At 42.8% G+C, this 18,415-nt stretch overlaps 2 protein-coding genes and 1 non-coding gene across 9 annotated transcripts in view; all 3 read right to left on the bottom strand.

Moving 5' to 3' along the window:
* Positions 1-122: 122 nt before the first annotated feature.
* PRPF39 (pre-mRNA processing factor 39) lies at positions 123-15,282 on the bottom strand. Of its 7 annotated transcripts, none has more exons than XM_040559917.1 (14): positions 15,125-15,282; positions 13,191-13,558; positions 12,086-12,211; positions 11,327-11,445; positions 10,422-10,589; positions 9,546-9,711; positions 9,039-9,146; positions 6,747-6,911; positions 6,302-6,428; positions 5,944-6,212; positions 5,191-5,375; positions 3,667-3,741; positions 2,973-3,093; positions 123-1,826 (listed from the first exon to the last, which is right to left on the bottom strand). In XM_040559917.1, the coding sequence occupies exons 2-14, from the start codon at positions 13,524-13,526 to the stop codon at positions 1,773-1,775; spliced, it is 2,019 nt and encodes a 672-aa protein (XP_040415851.1). In that variant the 5' UTR covers positions 13,527-13,558; positions 15,125-15,282; the 3' UTR covers positions 123-1,772. The 7 variants fall into 7 exon arrangements, with proteins under 7 accessions (XP_040415851.1, XP_040415852.1, XP_040415854.1 ...); XM_040559918.1 differs by lacking the exon at positions 15,125-15,282 and adding an exon at positions 14,552-14,798; XM_040559920.1 differs by lacking the exon at positions 15,125-15,282 and adding an exon at positions 11,573-11,735 and having other exon boundaries at positions 11,839-12,211; positions 13,191-13,214.
* LOC121071844 lies at positions 5,781-5,866 on the bottom strand. The gene has a single exon (XR_005820824.1). It is a non-coding gene; the product is annotated as a small nucleolar RNA SNORD127 (small nucleolar RNA).
* Positions 15,283-15,397: 115 nt separating the features above from the next.
* TOGARAM1 (TOG array regulator of axonemal microtubules 1) overlaps positions 15,398-18,415 on the bottom strand; it is a 45,381-nt gene continuing 42,363 nt past the window's right edge. Inside the window, exons 21-23 of the mRNA XM_040557799.1 lie at positions 17,966-18,185; positions 17,290-17,376; positions 15,398-15,800 (exon numbers count right to left, since the gene is read on the bottom strand). Of these exons, the coding sequence (XP_040413733.1) occupies positions 15,547-15,800; positions 17,290-17,376; positions 17,966-18,185 (561 nt within the window). The 3' untranslated portion in view covers positions 15,398-15,546. The remainder of the gene's footprint in view (positions 15,801-17,289; positions 17,377-17,965; positions 18,186-18,415) is intronic.

Raw genomic sequence — 18,415 nt, 5'->3', positions numbered from 1 at the left:
AAAGTTCCTGAGGTGTTTCTATACTAAAAGTACAGATTTTTTTTAAACAAGACAGCTGTAGAACCTGTAGAGTCTGGACATCTTAGTGTGACTAAGGAAACCCAAGAAAGCTCCAAGAACTACTGAATTCCTTGCTTTTATTATGAAAATGAGAATGATCACTTTGATCAAATGAAAAAAGTTTGCTCACATTGTGTACATGAAAAACTAGATACAAAAATCATCCCAAACACAGTTTGTGCTTCTTAAAAAAGAATGCAACATCATTTTGCACTGCATTTTAATTTTTGACCCCCCACACAGAATAGAAAATACATATCACAGCTTTCAAAGGCTGCCATATTAAGCTGAAGAGTTTGTTATAACACTACAAACAAAGTAGTCTCAGATTTGCTCACTGGGGCATGGAAAAAGATCTCACGGTGAAAGCAGGTTATGAAGATTTGCTTGGGAAAGAGAGCAGAACAGGTCAAAGGACAGCCTTGCCCCTGAACTGGCAGCCAGCCGAGACCCGCTTGTTTCCTATAGCAGCTGCTGGGGCTAACAGAAATCAGAAATGCTTTTAGAAAAAAGATCCAGATTTAGTGATTGAATCTGTGGCATTGTATTGGGCTTAGGTGGCAAGATTTTGCTAGCGGGGGCTGCAGGAGTTGCTCCCCGTCAGATAAAAGCCAGTGCCAGCCAAAGCTGAGTCCGTGAGCGCCAGCTGCACTGCTGTGACAGCGTATTTAAGAAAGGCTAAAACACACCGCACAGCAGCTGCGGGAGGAGCGAGAGAAAAATGTGTGAAACACCTCTGCAGGCCCCGTGGTTACTGAGGGAGAGGGCAGGAGGCGCTCCAGGTGCCCCAGCAGTTCCCCTGCTGCAGCCTGCGGGGGATCTCATGCCAGAGCCGGTGGGTGTGCCCCAACAGAACCCGCAGCCCCTGGGGGACCCCCGCTGGAGCAGCCCGTTCCTGAAGGACTGCACCCACCCCGGGGTACAGGCGCATGCTGGAGAAGGTCTGGGTGAACCGCAGCCCCCAGGGAGGGCTCGCGGTGCAGCACCTGGTGACGGACCGCACCCCATGGGAGGGACCCCCCCCACTCGAGCAGGGGAAGACTGCAAGGAGGAAGGAGCAGCAGCGAAGCAGCAGCAGCGAAGCAGCATTATGACTGCACGCCCTATTTGCCACCCCCCTCTGCCACTTGGTGCGGGAGGAGAAGGTAGAAGAACTGAGATCAAAGTTGGACCTGGGAAGAAGGGGGATCAGGACAGTGTTTTTAGTCTGATTTTAGTTCTCATTGCCCTACTCTGAATTAATGAATTAATTTTCCCATGCTGAGTTTGCTTTGCCCATGGTGGTAATTGGCAAGCAAGTTCCCTGTCCTTACCTCAACCCACAGCTTCTTATTAAATCATATCTGCTCCCCCTGGCCTGCTGAGGAAGGAGAATGAAGCGCAGCTGGGTGGGCACCTAGCAGCCAGCCAGGGTCAACCCACCCCAGGAATCAGAATGAGACTCAAAAAAAATCTTCAGATAGCTCCATAAGTTAGTGCAGGGAATTAAAAAAAATGCATTTATAGTAAACTAGAATTGTACAGAGATACCATTTATCGGTTATCAGCACACAAATCTTGCTTCACACATACCCTGTGAACATCAGCTCATTTTACATGCAAAAGAAAAAAAAGCAAGTATTACAACAGTTCTTTAACATCCCTAATTTAGAAAAATATATTTTACTCTTTCTTCGTTGAAACTGCACAGTGAGCTTCATTCACTCTTCTGATCAAGTTGAAGGAGAATAATACTGCCCGTAATTCCACGCGTTCTGGTAATTGTACTAGAAAAAGAATGATAGTGGAAGTCAGAACAGCCGTGTTCCTGGAAGGATATCTGGTTAAGCTATCATTCCTGAAAGACACATCTAAGTTCACCCCTTTGTAATTTTAATAACAGACCAGCCACTGTGGTCATACAAGTGTCACCATGCTCCGTGTCACATCCAGAACAATCATGTCTCAATACCTTCTGTTTGAGGCTTTGCATGCATCCTGCATCTCAATCTGATGTAAAGCGTGGAACAACTCGGGGGGTTCCTCTTCAATATAAGGCCCACAAGCTCTGAACCACCTTACAAAATCTACTGGAGATCAGTTTTGTTACTGAGGCAAAACTGAAGTGTGGTTTAGATGCAAGTCAACAATCAGATTTTTAACAAAGGCCAGTGCAGGAGCAGATACTGTTGCCTGTAATGTTTTTAATTGCTTAAGCAGCATGCGTTTAGAAAGTCTTCAAACACGGGACAGGTCAAAGTAAACATCTTGTGCCCCAAACCCCCCTCTTTGGTAACTGCCCCACAGCTCTTCCTCATCGTTTCTATTTCAACAGAAGGGAAGGAGCAGAAGATAATGACAGCATAAAGCTGTCAGCGTCCACTCTTACGGCAAACCCCACAAGCGAGGAGAGCCAAGCGTCCTGACACTAATCCCTTTAAATCAATCAGTTTGCAGCTAGCAGAAACCATCACTGAGATAGTTCCCATGGTCTCACAGCAACCAGCTGCACCCCTATCTCAGCTGAGCTTAGGTATTTAGCGGCATAACCCCTACTGAGACATTATAGCAACTACAAGTTGGAGAAAGTAACTGAGAACACAGTAAGTTGGTAACCCAAGGTGACGTTCCTGGGCAAAAGGTTGCAGCACAGAACATGTCTATTGCCCTCTGCCAGCAATATCCTTCACCTACACTTCCCTTCACATAAAGGGCTAGCCACCAAACCGCTAGCATTGCTCCACGCTAGAGAGAAATATTTTACACTTCTATAATAGAAAGAAAAGCAAGCAACTAAAATGAGCTAAGGGTTTGTTCCAACCTTTCCCTGCCAAGTGACACCTGGACACAGATAAAGAACAGACACTGGGAAAACAACTATTTGCATATACCCAGAACACGTGTTAAAAGAAGTAACCAAAGCATACACCTACCTGATACCAGGCGTTATAGTTATACGCTGCCTGATTGACCTGCATGTCCCCATCCATCATCTGTGCCGATGCCATAGTTGGGTCGTCTGTGAGCATCTTTTTTTCGTCTGGCTCTTCTGACCTGCAAAGTTATTAAACGCTTGTAAATGGTACGCTGGATTAAATTTTTAACAATGCCTGTGTAAGAAATACTATAATGGATACGGGTAAGTACTATCTTCCAAGTTGGCATCCTGTCCAAACAGAGTAACGGAATACGATTCAGAAAGAGTTGGTAGTACGTGGTGCTCAGAACAACAGTCTGCTGTTGAAATTACACTGGTGCTCAAACTGAGACACCAACAGCATGCATCTCCTTAGAGATTCAGTTATTTTTAACGGTATTTAGTTCTTCCTGCGATACATAATTAAAAGTTAACTTCCAATGTTTCCAAATGTAAGCCAGTAGTATAGCCCTAGCATATACTTTTAAGTGATTAAAAAAAGTTATTTTGTTCTAACAGTAGGTTTTAAGCTAATATACATTTCACGGGCTAAATAAACAAAAAACACAGCCTCTGAGATTGTTCTCCGAAATATTTCTCAAGCATTTACATGCTGTCTATCAGACATTTCAGTGGAGTACACGTTGCAGCTACCAGTACTGCATAACCTATCGAGTTGGTGTATAACCTCAGGTGAGCAGACTTCCTACCCGTTCTCTGCTCTTCTTTTTAAAGAATCCTGCTCCTTTAGAAGCGCTTGATGTTCATCATAGGCATCCAAAAGCCTGAAGACGACAAAGGAAAGAAATAGCACTTTGCTCACCACTTCCATGTTAACGTTTTAAATATAAGCAACCGTTTTAAGAAGTCTAGTTCAAAATGTAAAAATACTAAAACATTCTAAAACAAATGCACTAGTAATCCCTATTTTTTTCAGTGATTCACGATGAGGAGAGGAAAACAAAACATAAAAAAGTAATTTGGAGGGGAGATTCCACAATGCACAGTAAAGATTTTTTTTTTTAGAAGTGTTAGCTCAAAAATTCCCAAACTTTTTGCTCAACTTTTAGCATGCTTCACACAGTTCTTTATACGCAAACTTTATAGAGAAGTTTTAGACAACTTGTTTGTGATACAGCTGCTCCCTCCAGTGATTAAATTACTTCACCTAATCAATGCTCCTATGGATGGCATCATGCTATTTAGGAAGCTGCACTTCTTTAAATACTGGAAATGAGTATTACACAAAATTAAAACAATTCTGACGTTGTACCCACTGCCTTTTCCCAAACAGTACGGAAAGAACAAATATATCTAACACAGAACAAGAGTTACATTATTCATGTACTAAGTATAACCATATATTGCTGAGTGAAAGCGTAAGACTTACATTTCCTAATTGAAATTCAAACGAATAGCTAAACAAAGTTCATTTGCTGTATAAAACAGTCCACAAGATATCAATTGAAAAATGCTTCTTCTATCAATATTGCTCTTAGTGAAAACAGTTTCTTGTACATATTCTGCCCTCTCATATTATTTGGGAGCTTAGAACTTCATTTTGTTTGGACTGTTTAGGACTCCAAAGTTGCATTGCCCAACTGCCACACAAGTTTGAGCGTTCACAGTCAACATTAAGTTAAAACTATTTTTAAAAACACTCAAAGCAGAAAAACTCACAGTTAAACTTTCCAAGTTAATTAGCTGCAAAATGTAAATAAAAACAAAAACTTATTTCACATTAGAGAATATTAAGATGAAAAAAGGCTATCAGCAATAGAAGTGCAAATTTCACTTAAATATCTGATGCTCCCATGTAAGTGTACAGCACTGTTAACACTTCTAAACAAAGAAATACCAAAAAAATGCAGTTTTGGAAAAATCAAGCAGTGACTCACAGGGTACAGAAATATATATTACACCTGTGTCACAGAACACTTCACTTTCTCTTTGAGTGGCATCCGCCTTTAAAGTAAGAAGTTACAGGCAACAGGATTTGGCACTATAAGGCATTAGGTATTTCAGAAAAAAGGGATAATTTTCTGAAGAGAGATTTCTACTTCAAGATAGTCAAGATAGGACTTTAGTTTAGAAAAACACCTCCACCTCAGAGAGCTGATGACAAAAAAAACCACAACACTTTATGGATGCAGCTAATGCTACCTCTTCCCTACTACTTTTACAACCACTCTTTTGGTGACCTTAATTTGGCCACTGCACAGCTTATATCTTACTTGTTTACATCAGAACCAAAGTCTTCAAGAAATTCCACTTTTCTCTGAGAAAATGTAATCCTCATTTTTATAGACAATTCACCATTAACAGCTTTATCAAAACAGCTCAAGATGTTTTCTTCGTTTTGCTTGAGATCACCGCTGTACTCCATTTCGAGTAAGTTGAGATACAGTTTTGTATTTTCCTGTGGAAAAAAAAAGTATTGGAAGCTGTAGATGTGTCATATTAGATGTTTAACACTGAATCCATGTCTACTGGATGCGTTCTGGAACATAAGCATATGCTAAAACAGTCAATATAAACATCTTGTTCTTATATTGGTCATCTCTGACCCGGTTTACTTCACAAATAGAACAGAAGTCAGTTAACACTACAAAAACAGATGTGATGTTAACAGATAGGGCTGGAGTGTTACACAAAAATGCTTCAAGAACACTGCCTACATGGTCAATTTTGTTTGCCCTGAGATACGAACACTGCCATAACTGTTTATGATTCTAAAGAGGAAAAATGAAGGTATGAAGCAAGCTATGCATCTGATTAGAGAGACTTACAACTTGCAAATTTCCAGAGTTGAAAGCTGTAAATATGGCAACATCAGTTTAGAGGGACTGGTGTCTCCATGCAGTAATGAAACATTACATACAGTCAAAATACCTGTCATCATTGTTGCCGTATTTATAAAAGCGGTTCAGAAAGAAAAAAATACGAGTTTGCTGTATTAAAAACAAAAACAAGGAGGAAACACATACTTTGTCAATTTCTATGGCTTCTGACAGCACTTTTCTTGCCTTTGGAAGATTTTTCTGTACTTTGAAGAGGTGCCGAGCTAATTTGATGGAATAAAATGACGATTCACTAACTGACTTAGCATTCCTAATGGCTTCTTCAAGCAGGTGTTCGGCTTCTTCCATGTTTCCATGTCTGCGTTCTAAGCTTACTCTTCGCAAGCGAACCATAGCTAGACCTAGAATACATTCTTCAAATGTTTTCAAGATTCTTCTTGCTTCATCGATGTTGCCTAAAACACCAGTGAAGATGCCTTAAAATATGACACATTCAACTGCTTCTTCAGAACAGAATCCCTCCCAGGAAAAACCTTGCTCTTACCCTGCTGTTCCTCAAAGGCAGCCCACAGCATGTGAACCATTGGTTTCTTGGGAAGATGTATTGTGCAAGCCCTGCTGTAGACATGCCTCACTCCTTCAATACTATGATTCTCCATGTATTTGGCATACTATAGTTGAAAACAGAGCAGAGATTGAATAATATTACAGCTTATATTTGTCTTTAAATACATGACAGAACGATAAAATTCTTTTGTTTAAACCCATTCAGCACCTTTATTGAACCACTAGACTAGTTTCTGTAAGGAAGGACGTAGAGAGGCAACGAAGTTGGCATATGCAGCAGTCAAATCTGGTTGCAAGCAGACCATCTCCTAATGCAACAGATATAGTTATATATGAACAACATTCAACAAGAGTACAAAAGGTTAGTCACTAGATCAATGTATGCAGTCGGTAAGAGATCAGTGGTAAACCACTTCCCTTACCTTAATCCAGAAGTCCTCATAGAGGGCACATGAAATAACACATCTTTCAAAGAGGACCACAACTCGCTCATGAGTTCCATTTTCTATCTCAAATTCTAAGTACTCTTTCCAGTTTTTCAGCTGAGCTTTCTCCAGAGGTTTTACATGAAAGTAAGGCCTCTTTATCTGCAAGAGTGACAGGTTGGCAACGTATGACTAATAAGCATACAACCAAACGGGTCAGAAAATAACCCCACGCCATTCAAATAAGCAGGACTTCGGAGTGTTACTTCATCACCTATTCGAGTCAGCCAAGTGGGACAATCCCACTTAACTGGGAAACACTGCTGAGTTACATTACACCGATACTTTGTCTACCTATAAAGCTTTTTGAGTGCAAGTGTTCAAAGCATTTGAAGACCACCAAGACAAATAATTACTCCCTTGCACACCTACCGTTACAACGTAACAATGACATTATAAACAACAATTATTGTCCACATACAAATATACAATCAAAGTACTTACCACTGTACTAGTGCACATCCTACAAATTAAGTTCCAAATTTGGTTGAGAAACATGGCAAGGAAAGACAGAGCATCGGATTGAACTTCATATGAAGTATTTACATTAAGCTGATTATTTAATAGCTAGCAAGATTGCATTTTTTACTCCTGACAGGAGGAGTTCTGTCGGACAGAGTTCAGAAGAGCAAATTTAAACACTGCTTCGAACTCAACATAGCAAAACATCCTTCCAGAGATCTTTTGCTTTTCTTCTCTTCAGTTTTAATTTTACCTCATTATTTCTCTCCTGTACATTGCTACCCCAGAGATATCCATTCAAGTCTCCGGAGAAATTTGATAATTAAGCAGAAACATTTAATCCTTCAAGACCACACAAAACTTAAAGCCCATCATCCCCTTCACGCTCCTTACTGAGCTCTACTATGGAATCCAGTAAGGTCTTTGTCTTGATAAATTCACAGATACATTGGCACCGCTAAAATAGTAGTAAAGAAGGTCTAAGTGGCCTCCATCACTGCTACCTGACTTCAACTGTGTATCTACCTCATTTCTGTCCATTGTGAAGACCTGTATAACTTTGTTTTCCACTCTTTATAGATCCAACATGTTAGTATCTATAGAGCAGATACACTTTTAGTAGAGCAGGTATAGATTCCGGCCAAGAGCAATACAGAAAACCTATCAGAAACAGGTTATTCTACGGCATGTCTGCAGTTGTAGCATTCTTCAAATCTTCTATAATCTGTAGCTTACTGTTTCCTGATCCTGCGAGTATAACAGCTATACTAACATAACTGTTCTACACATCAGCATATTTGAGCCTCACCTCCTCTAGGGACATGTTTGGTATCCTTTGCTTCCTTCTAGGACAGGTATCTGGTACAAAAGTGATCCTGCAACACGCAGAACTGGTAACAACAGCACTTTGGGCTGTCGTGTAACGAGAAAGGGGAGATCGCTTGAGCCTGACTTTGTGCTAGGACTGGCTACGGTGCTATTTTGAGTTCCTTTGGCTTATAAGGTATCTTGCCTACTCTAACAAAGCACAATAGGCAACGTAAGAACAGGTCTGAGATCACGCAGACTATTACAGAACCTCTGAGATCTGTCCCAACTGTTCAATACATCATACTCTTTGAAAAGATGATAAATTTAAGACAAGAACAAAATGTTATGCAATAACATGTTTGCCAAATTGAGAATTAAAAACTCAGGCTGCTTTTAAAAAGTAATTAAGCTTAATTCTACATAGAAAATATTTTGATAAATAACGATTGGCTTAATTACTTCTAACATGTTATATATGGGAGCTGCAGGTTATGATGGCTACTTCTGGAGAACAAAGCTAACTGATTTCAGACTTGAATGCAATCAAAAAATACACACGCAAACACAAACGTCATTCTCCTTTTAGGACATGCCTACCTTTTCAATTAAAGAAGGGAGGAAGGTAGCAATTCCAGTTATTTTGTAATACTCCAGATGGATACTGAGTGGCATAGCATTTCATACATGTATATTTAAAGACTACTCAGTAAAATAACATTACACCATCTTGCCTCTCTCCAAATACTGTTTGCAGGCTGTTACATCCTCAGATGACAGAGTTGACCTCACAAGCTGCTTTTTGATAAGAAGAATGGCACAGAAGTAAAGCCAGACCTTTGTTCAAAGCCCCACAGTTTAAACTGTAAGGCCTACCTGTTAATCAAAATTCCTAATTCCCAGTCTTATGTTCAGAACTCTCACACACGCTGCCTCACATAGAAAAAAAAATGAACTTACCCCTTCCTCAAATGTCCACCTCTTACTGACTTCATGTTCATTGTGATTGAACATTTCTTGATGAATCTCAATGATTCTGTGCCTCATGTTTTCTATTTCAGTGATTAGCTAAAACACAATTGTTAAAAAAAATGTAACAGGTAGGTACCACAGTGCACTTTAAGATAACAGTAATATAGGCAAAGTAGCACGGATGCACTAAATGCTATACGAAACAGCTTGGGAAGGGAGGGGGGTGTTGCCCCGATGATACCTTGGCTCTTAGCGCAACCCAATTGAATTTGTTTTCTGTGTGAAGTTTTGGTCTCATCTTAACGATGATGAACTCCATTTCTTTGATACCTATGAAAATGCTGGAAGCATATGCTCTACAGACAAAGAGCAGTGATATGCAAAAAACTATGTGAACATATCTGCTACAAACATACTAGATTGTCTGCAAATATATACTTCTCTTAGCCACAGATCAGGGCAAGGAAACCCGATGAACTCTCTCTGCACGTGTACCTTGGCAGGGTCAGTTATATCTTCAGTACCGGAGGGCAGGTCATCTCCAGGTGACACATCCTCCCCACTGTGGCCATTCGCAGATGCTAGTTCTCTGCGCAGCTGAACAAACTGCTCAGAAGTTAGAAGTTCTCGTGGCAAATTGTTTTGTACATGGTCTTTAAACCTAAAAGAGTTAGAAACAAGTCAACACAAATTTGACGTTTTATGTTTTAATACTCTCCATAAGCAGAACAAATGATAAACCCTGCTGGGATTCTGTATTACTTTATCAATCGAGCAAAAATGAGCATGCAACTTGTGACAACATGCGCACAAAACAAACCTCCCACTATTTATCAGATATTCAGAAGCTTTACATTTGAAAGAGAAATTAAAGGACAATGAAATTCAGTGGTGAAAACAGACCAGTTAGATCTGCAGAAATTACACGGAAGACTGCTGTACAATTTAACTCGAGCTACCGGATCCCTCTTAACCTCTCCGTACTACTGTAGAATTCTACTATCTAACACTTAACCAAGTATTTCTATTTGGGTTTCAACAAAATTAGTGTTTAACCACAAGTGAGCACTGCATGAGGAAGTGAGTTTAAAAATCGCTCTTTGCTTTTTCAAAGACATCCCCGCTTCTCACTGACATTTCCAATGCCTTCCTTTATTCCACAGCAGAATTTGTGATTTAATGTAAAGCCATATTCTGAAAATGTGTATCAGTACTTAAAAGTTAGCCAAAGCGTATGAGTAAATAAACGAATATATAAAGCCAAGCAACTATTTTAAGCTGTTCTTAACAAATATTTTCACATTTACAGAAATAGGTTTGCGTGTGCTTGAGAAATTCATGGCATTAGCTACCCCTTTGTTTTCTCTTTACCTTTGGAAGTGATGACTGTAGAGCTGTGTTGGAATTCCAAGGATGCGATCGTATATGGATGTAACTTCCCTCAGGTTTCCCTGCTCATTTTCCCAGTTTATATACATTTCCCATAGTCTGTCAGAACGGAAATCTGTCCCAGCAGCTAAGACTGCGTGTTCATAGGCTCTGAAAAGTAATTTACAGTTGATTCTGGATGCAGTGACAGAACAAGGAAGAAGAGTTCTGACTTTTATTTAGAGATTTTACTTAGAGATTCTGAGTGTCCTCATTTACTTGCAACCCAAAAATTCATTATTTAAATTCTTCAAAGTATCTTCTCGATATCTGTCACAAGATCTCTAGAGATTCAGAGAGTTCACACCTATCCTTTTTTCTCCAGTACTATTACAATGGAGCAAAAAAAGGTAACAGAAAAAAGCCAAAATACAAGACACTAAGAAAATACAGTCTTTAGCACTTAGATCCTGTAAAGAAGCTTCTAAAACTGTTTAACAGACGAAAGACACACATTGGTCATGCGACTGGCTGCCTCAGTTTAATTTCAGGTCAAACTGTAGTGCAACCTCTTACTCAACCAGGACCATTACCAGCAGATGAGGTGAGACATTCCAGAATCACCAAGAAATGAAATTAGAAAACTTCTATGGAGAACCTGTTCCAGCACTGCGTACCACCCCAGAACTTCACACAGCATTTCTAAGGTGTAGTCTGAAGCTCACACTTGTACCACGTTGTATTGTCTACCACTACTTAATGGAATTCAGCTCCATAAACTCTTCAAACTCCTTAAAATTACTACAGGCTGTTATCAGGTAGCCCCTTAGCGTAACTGGATTAAGGTGTTTAAGCTACGTAACTATCTGTACGTGCTTCTTGTACCACTTAGGCTGCTTTCAACTTACCCTCGAATCGTATTGTTAGTTTCAGGATCATCAGGGTCCAAGGTGTCTTTTAAGAAGTTTATATAATGTATCCAAAGGTCGACACTAAGAGGAATTGCCTGAAGCCCTCTGCGATAAACCTATGAAGAGAACATGAACTGTACTTCAAATACTTACTGGTGTCCTACGAGAGAGGCAACACTGTGTTATCCGGTGAACCTTAGAAATACTAAGTACTGGAATTTTGTTTAAATAATCTACCATTACCATTCGGGTGGAGGTTGGATAGAACATGGCAATGTTCTGATCTCCACGTGCAGAGTCTTGATCTTCAAAGCGCAGCGGTCCCTGCATTCTGACCAGGTTGTGTGGGCAGGCTTTGGGGTACAGACCATAGGGCACAGACCCATTAGAGCATCATTGACAGCGTCTGACCAAAAATGCAATAAGATGTAGCAATTGTGACCAGCAAACCAACTATATTGCTTTGAAAATGAGTAATAAATGTAAGTGACAGAAAAGCCCTGCCCTACTTGTTAAGCTGCAGTGTAATACAGAGGCTTGCACTGCAAAGCTTGACAAACTGTAGAGGTTTAACGCACCTGCCAACAAAGAGAAAAAACATTAGCTACAAATGCCACAGAAGTGACAAGTGCAAACAAAATCCCTACAAACCTGACCACGCATGGCAGGTACTGGCAGCCAAATGACTTGCAGCGCGTTAGTCATTATTTGGCCAACAGGACCAACGGCAATAGCTTCGTCCAGCTACCTACGTACCTCATCGGACTGCTTAATGTTGTCGTGTCGCTTTTCGAGGTCCGCATACTTCTTCCAATATCCATAGCAATATGGATAATGTGTGAAAAACTTGTCAAATGCTTTCCTGGCAGCCGGTAGGTGGTTCTGCAAGAAACACACAATACAAGTAATAAGTTATCTCCAACATACAGCCTGAACGACAGAACAAGCATCTAGCTAGCATCTTGTCCAGGAACAACAGCTGCAGGCAGACCAGGCAGCCATACAACGCAGTACGCCATCTCATGGACAGATCAAGAGAAGTACAAAAACAGGACAAAAACGATGAAGCTTCCTCAGTAGCCTTTTCCTAGCCACAAAGCTCACGGCTTTGAGACTTCCTTATAATCGTTTTCCTGTTACAGCCTTGCACAATTTTTGTTTTTCACAAATTTACGTGGGCTCAAAAAGCAACAAAATCTCTGTATTCACATATCCTGCAGCGAGAAGTCCCACAAGTCAGTCCCATGTTGTGTGAAAAGCTATTTGTTCTTTTCTGCACGTGGTTAAGAAGAATCAAACGAAAACAACAGATGGGAGGTCACACTGAGCTTATTCTAACTAAAAGCTGAGAAGGGTGATGCAAAACTCAAGTGTGATTAGCATGTTTTTAGTAATAGTGAATGTACCCGAGTGCCTAGCTTTCAAAAAGCTAGCGAGAATTTTCTGTTTGCATTATAGCTGATTTACTACCAAAATCTAATTGCAAAGAGTTATCTCTAGTAAAGAACAAGTTTTAGCACGCAGGTTCACCTTTAGAATCTGGAACAAAGTTCTTGTAAGTGTAAAAACCCACATTATTAACATTTGCAAAACAATTATTGTTTTAACACTGCCTTAAGAATTGTTGCTTTTATTTTGTGGTCTCTGCTGACAACGCCGATAACAGCGACTGTCTTAAAACTGTATGTATGAAAGCCTGACATACAGTTCTAGATTCCTTACTGGAATAACAGCTGTCTTAAAACAGTACGTATCAAAGCCCGATTTACTACTCTAGATTTGTTACCGGAATATCTGTTAGTTAGTTTGGTTTTGTTTGGTTATTTCTGGAAGACTAAGGAAAAAGGGGGCGCGTACTAACCTCTTGCTCTACGTACTGTAGTAGATACACCCATCCCGTGAAATCCTGGGGATTGTCCTCTACTACTTTCCAGAACTTGTCAAAATCTGGAGGGAAGCCAGCCTCGATATCAGTTGTCTGTAAGCTTTCAATATTTGGAATTTCACCCTCTTCTTGTGCGTTCTCTTCATTCAAATCAGGGGAACTATCAGGTGATTGTTCCATCTCAGTTACACTCATAATTTCTGTACTGAAGTCCATATGCTGTTCTTCTGTTGCTGTTTCAGTGCCATTGCCTGTGCTGTCATTGCTTACAGCTGTCGTCTTCTCCTCCTCTGTACTAGCTGAGTTCTCCATGGCTGAGACTGAAGACGTCCTGTAGTACTACCCTACGGAAATAAGAACATTCAACATCCCAGCAGTGAAGATCAAGTAGAACTTGGCTGTGAAATATCAGCCCATGCAGTCATTAATTCAGCTGCAACACTAGCAAAAAAAAGGCTTTGAGAGCTGTAGCTGTTCCAACTTACAGGCAGGGGATGGGGGAAGCATTTATTCCTAACAGACATTACTTAAATCAGAAAGCTGCCCACCCTCTCTAATGGCTGCAAAGAGAGGATCAGGCAAGCTACAAATAAAGTTCTCAGTGTATTAAGATGTATCCCATTTTGTTACTTTAAAAACACTGAATTCAGATTGATCTTTCTCTTGTTCTAATACCGGAGTGTGGAAGATTCAAAAAAAAAAAAAAAAACTAAACTAAAACGTTCACAAAAATAGGGATTTTAGCAGAACAACCAGAGGCAAGTTTCTAGTTAAACTAGGAACATGAGCATGAATGGATTATTCCTAGATTAGACTGCAGAAGGTAACACTTGAGCACAATTTCCTGATTCTCAACCATTCAAGAGTCTCCCACGTGCTTCATGCATTCCTGTGTTTCATCATATCTGCTTCACTCATGAGTCTCATTCACAGCTAAAACAAAAGTTTGTACCCGTCATATGTTTTAACATACACACACAAATCTTTGTGGATTTTCCAAGTAACTATCACAAGTTACCATCGAGGTATAAAAGCAAGCCAATACAGTTTTCCCGGGCGAGCCTGTTCGTAGTTCTAAAACAGAGAAGGCTAACAAAACTGTCCTTACACATACAAGAGTTTTAAGACCTAAATTTATTCTGAGACGTGACAGATGTTCTCCACTTCTGGCTGATTGGGGTGATGCGTTCCAGCTCAAAAAACAACTCCTCCAACTCCAGCTACGTCCAAGGATTAGGAGAAGGAAAACGGGAAGAGAAAATAAAAAAAGAAGAGGGCGAAGCAGCACGGAGGTGCGCACACACACGCACGCACGCACACTACGTTCCAAGCACAACCTTCAGGTCTCTTTGGCAGTTTGCTTCCACCCGAGCGCCTTCTGGAACGGCCGAGGGAAGGGCCGCAGCGCGGGGCTCACCCCCTAACGGCGGGTCTGCCCTCGGGAGCGGCCGGGAGGCCGGGGCACGCAGCGCAGGGGCGGCCCCGTGCGAGAGGCACCGAACTGCTGCCGTTCGCCGCGGCCAACAGCCGCGCCTGCCGGTACCCGCGGGCAGCCCCGCGGGGCCCCGCTGCCCCCCCGCGCCTCCCGCAGGCCGGGCCGGGCCCCGCACGTGGCAGCGCCCCGGAGGGGACGTCCCCACCCCCCCGCCCCGCCCGGGGCCAGAGGCGGCGCCGCCGGGCGGCCCCCACAGCGCCCGCCGCCAGGCGCGGCCCCGCGCCCCGCCCCGCCCAGCCCAGCCCGCACCGCGCGGCCCTCACGGCGCTGGGCCGGGGCCGGGCCAGGCCAAACCGGGCCGGGCCGCCCGCCTCGCTCGGTGTGGCCCCAGCCCAGCCCCACGGCGCAAGGCCCGCGCCGCCCATCCCGTCCCCGTCCCCGTCCCCGTCCCCGTCCCCGTGCCCCCGTCCCGCACCTGCCGCGGTGCCGCCGTGCTGCGGCCTCCTCGCGCTCCGCCGGCCACTGGAAGAGCGCGCGGCACGCGCCTGCGCGTTAGGGCCCGCGCCTGCCGCCGCGCCGGCGCCTTGGGGCCCCGCGCCTGCGCAGTGAGCCCCGCTCCCTTCGGCACCGCGCCTGCGCGCTGGGCGCCGCCCCGCGCCGCCTCCCGCCCGCCCGCCAAATGGCGGCGCCCCCCTCGCGCGTTCCTTCCTCCCCCTCCTCCTTCCCCCGCCGGTGCCAGGCGCAGCGCTGAGGTCCGCCACGGGCCTTTATTGCCGCCCGCCCCGCGCTGCCCCGCGCTGCGGCAAAGCCGCCGGCCCCGCGCGGGCAGCCCGGGGCCGCTCCGCCCGTCCCCTGCCGTGGTCCGTCCCGTCCCGTCCCGTCCCGCGTCCCGGCGCCTCAGGCCGCCAGCTCCAGGCACTCCTCCAGGCTCCTCCTGACGTGCGGGGGCTGCGCGGCGGCGTGCGCCAGCAGGCTGGGCCCCATGTGTGCGAACAGGGCCCTGGACAGCTTGGCCGTGGCCGTCCGAATGCTGCCCCCGGCCCCCGGCGCGGAGCCGCCGCTGGTCGCCGTGCCCAGGAGGTGCCAGAGCACGGCCAAAACCTTCTGCTCCACGGCGTGGGGCTTCCGCGGGTACAGCTCCGCGACGAGATCTGCGCGACAGGAACAGCGCGTCAGCAGCTGCTGAAAACTCTTCTAAAAACACAGTTCAGAAGCGATCCCCCTGCTCTGAGAGATGTTTAAAAGCACCGAGTGGCAAATCGGCGTCTTCTCAGAGTGACACAGGAGTGCTGCGCACAAAAACCTGTCCGTTTTCCAACAGAACGAGTGGCCCTTACTGCGCCGGCTTTCCCTACAAACACCTCTTTAGTCTTCTCTCAAAAATTGACACAACTGTTGATGATTTTAATTCTCTACTAGAAATAAACATGCTGCGCACTCGTACAGCATTTGGCATTTTATGGTTCTCCTCCATCTCAGAAATGCCCAGTAGGTGTTTGAATTTAAGGAACAAAGTAACCTTACGCTAGAAACGTATGTGTATTTGATGAAGCATTTTCTCTACTTGGACAATTACATCATGAATTCACTATTTAACTGGCACGTACTTGCCTTTGTGCTAGGATGTGTGTGGACTCTTCCGATATACGTAATACAAGCTACTCAAAAAATCCCAACAAGAGATAAACCGTTTAAAGGTTAGGTGATAAATAATTTCTGAAAGTATGCATTTAGGATCATTTCAATAATAGACCGTCCACTGTAATGTTTAGTTCAATTTTATTACTATTACACAGCAAACTACTCTCAAAGTAAGCCAACTTATAGCTTACCTCCCATGAAGACATCTCTTGTTCACTTAAAACATCAAAGGAAAGTTCAACGCTACTGCTAGTAATAATCCCCAGTATTAAAATATGTATGTACGTTCTAAAAAACTTGTCTTTGAACTTCTGACACCTGCTTAGGAAGCAGACCATCACAAAGTCTGCCATCTTTGTGGTGCCTCTAGCTCAGCTTGCGCCTTGTCTCCTTTATGACTGAACACCAAGAAGTATTACCAAACCCCTGGGGCAATGAGAACAAAACCAACTATGTAAAGTAAAAAGGTACGACAGTAAAATTGTGGAGCTGGTAGGAGACAGCCTTAGGGAACAGAAAAAAGCAGTCGTTCTTCCTGACAGGAGTACAGGGGAGTGAGTGCTGAGAGAGGGAACAGGACTTGCAGCATGTAAGCAAAGGAGGCCCTTGGCTCTACGCAGACACAAATGGTCGCTCACAGGGCAGAGGGGGACCTGTGGGGACCCAAGTCACAACACAATACAATACAAAGCTGCTCAGCTTCCAACAGAATGAAACACCACAAAACAACCCTTTTTCTCTTTGGTTCCACGCTGTATTAAAGTTATGATAAGCTTAAGCTGTTTACACCTCTTCTGGGGGAGTATCTGAATATAATCTTTTATTTTGTCAGTAATGGCTTCAATTTGCATTAGAAGGGGGTGAAATTTGAAAACTGGTGCATTGTTAACACTCACAATCTACTGTGGCAGATATACAGCCACCACCATCCTACAATGAATTTGCATAATTAGGATGGTACACAAACAAACAAACATGCAGAGCAAAACTTCACCTTACCAGCAAGCTTTTCTGTGATGTCTTGTTTTGCTTTTCCATGCAGAAACTGGGCTTTTGTGCAGAATGGTTGGAGAAGCAAATAGTTGTCTAAATTCAAAGAACAAAACACATTAAGAATTGGAAACAGAAAATTAAACACACTGGAAATTAATACAATATTGAAAAATGTAAATAAGAACCTTACTTGTGATGTATTAACTACAAAAATCAAAACAATGTATTTTAGGGGATAAAAGCCTAAAAGATTCCCTTAACAAGCCCTAACTCCTCCTAGTCTGGTAAAATGTAGCATTTTCATTTACTGAAAATACTAACATCCTGCTCCAAAGCCAAAACAGATGAAGATGGAAAATAGCTGTGGCATACACAAATCGCTAAGAGTCTAGTTCTTTGACCTGCTCAAGAGATTCAGCGGTCTGACACACTTCTGGATGATGAGACATCTGCTATGCAAATATAACAAAACCACCTATACACTTGAGACAAGTCCAGCTAGCTGCATTTCTCTGCTGAAATATGAAGATGACTTGTGTGCTTTAAAATGTGTGAGAATAAAACCAATGATGCATTACACAATGTAACGATTCAATGAAAATTATTGGAAAGAACAACTCTTTAAATTAAAAATGTAATTAATGCAATTTAAACTTTTTAAAATTATGAGGGAGGAAATTACCTAAGTGTTGACATAGAGCCTGAATAACATTTGTGGCAGCTGCATAAATCCCTGGATTTTTGGAGTTTAGGTTGTTGTCTACCATTGCAGGAACTAACATGTTGATCACCGGAGATAAATTGTCTTTCAGCAATGGAATCATCTTGTACATTGTCTCCAAAGCAACCTGATTTACTTTACTGTTTGAGTCATGTAAGCGAGGCTTGAAAGCATCAAAGATCTGAAAAAGCATCCAAACAACATTCGTCTGAATTAACTAATACTCGAGGTGGATATTATGTTTCCTGCTTTTTTGTTACACTTCAATTGTCCATCTTAGCAAAAGATGGCTCTGATATGCAAATACTTGGGATTATTTTTTGAGCAAATATACCAACACTGACTATTTTTATATTGTGTACGACTGAAGTGTATCCAATGTTATCTGTACTTCAGTCGTTTCTATACAAT

Source organism: Cygnus olor, chromosome 5, assembly GCF_009769625.2.
Source record: "Cygnus olor isolate bCygOlo1 chromosome 5, bCygOlo1.pri.v2, whole genome shotgun sequence".
Classification (NCBI taxonomy): Eukaryota; Metazoa; Chordata; class Aves; order Anseriformes; family Anatidae; genus Cygnus; species Cygnus olor.
This window is presented reverse-complemented; position numbering and strand designations above follow the sequence as displayed.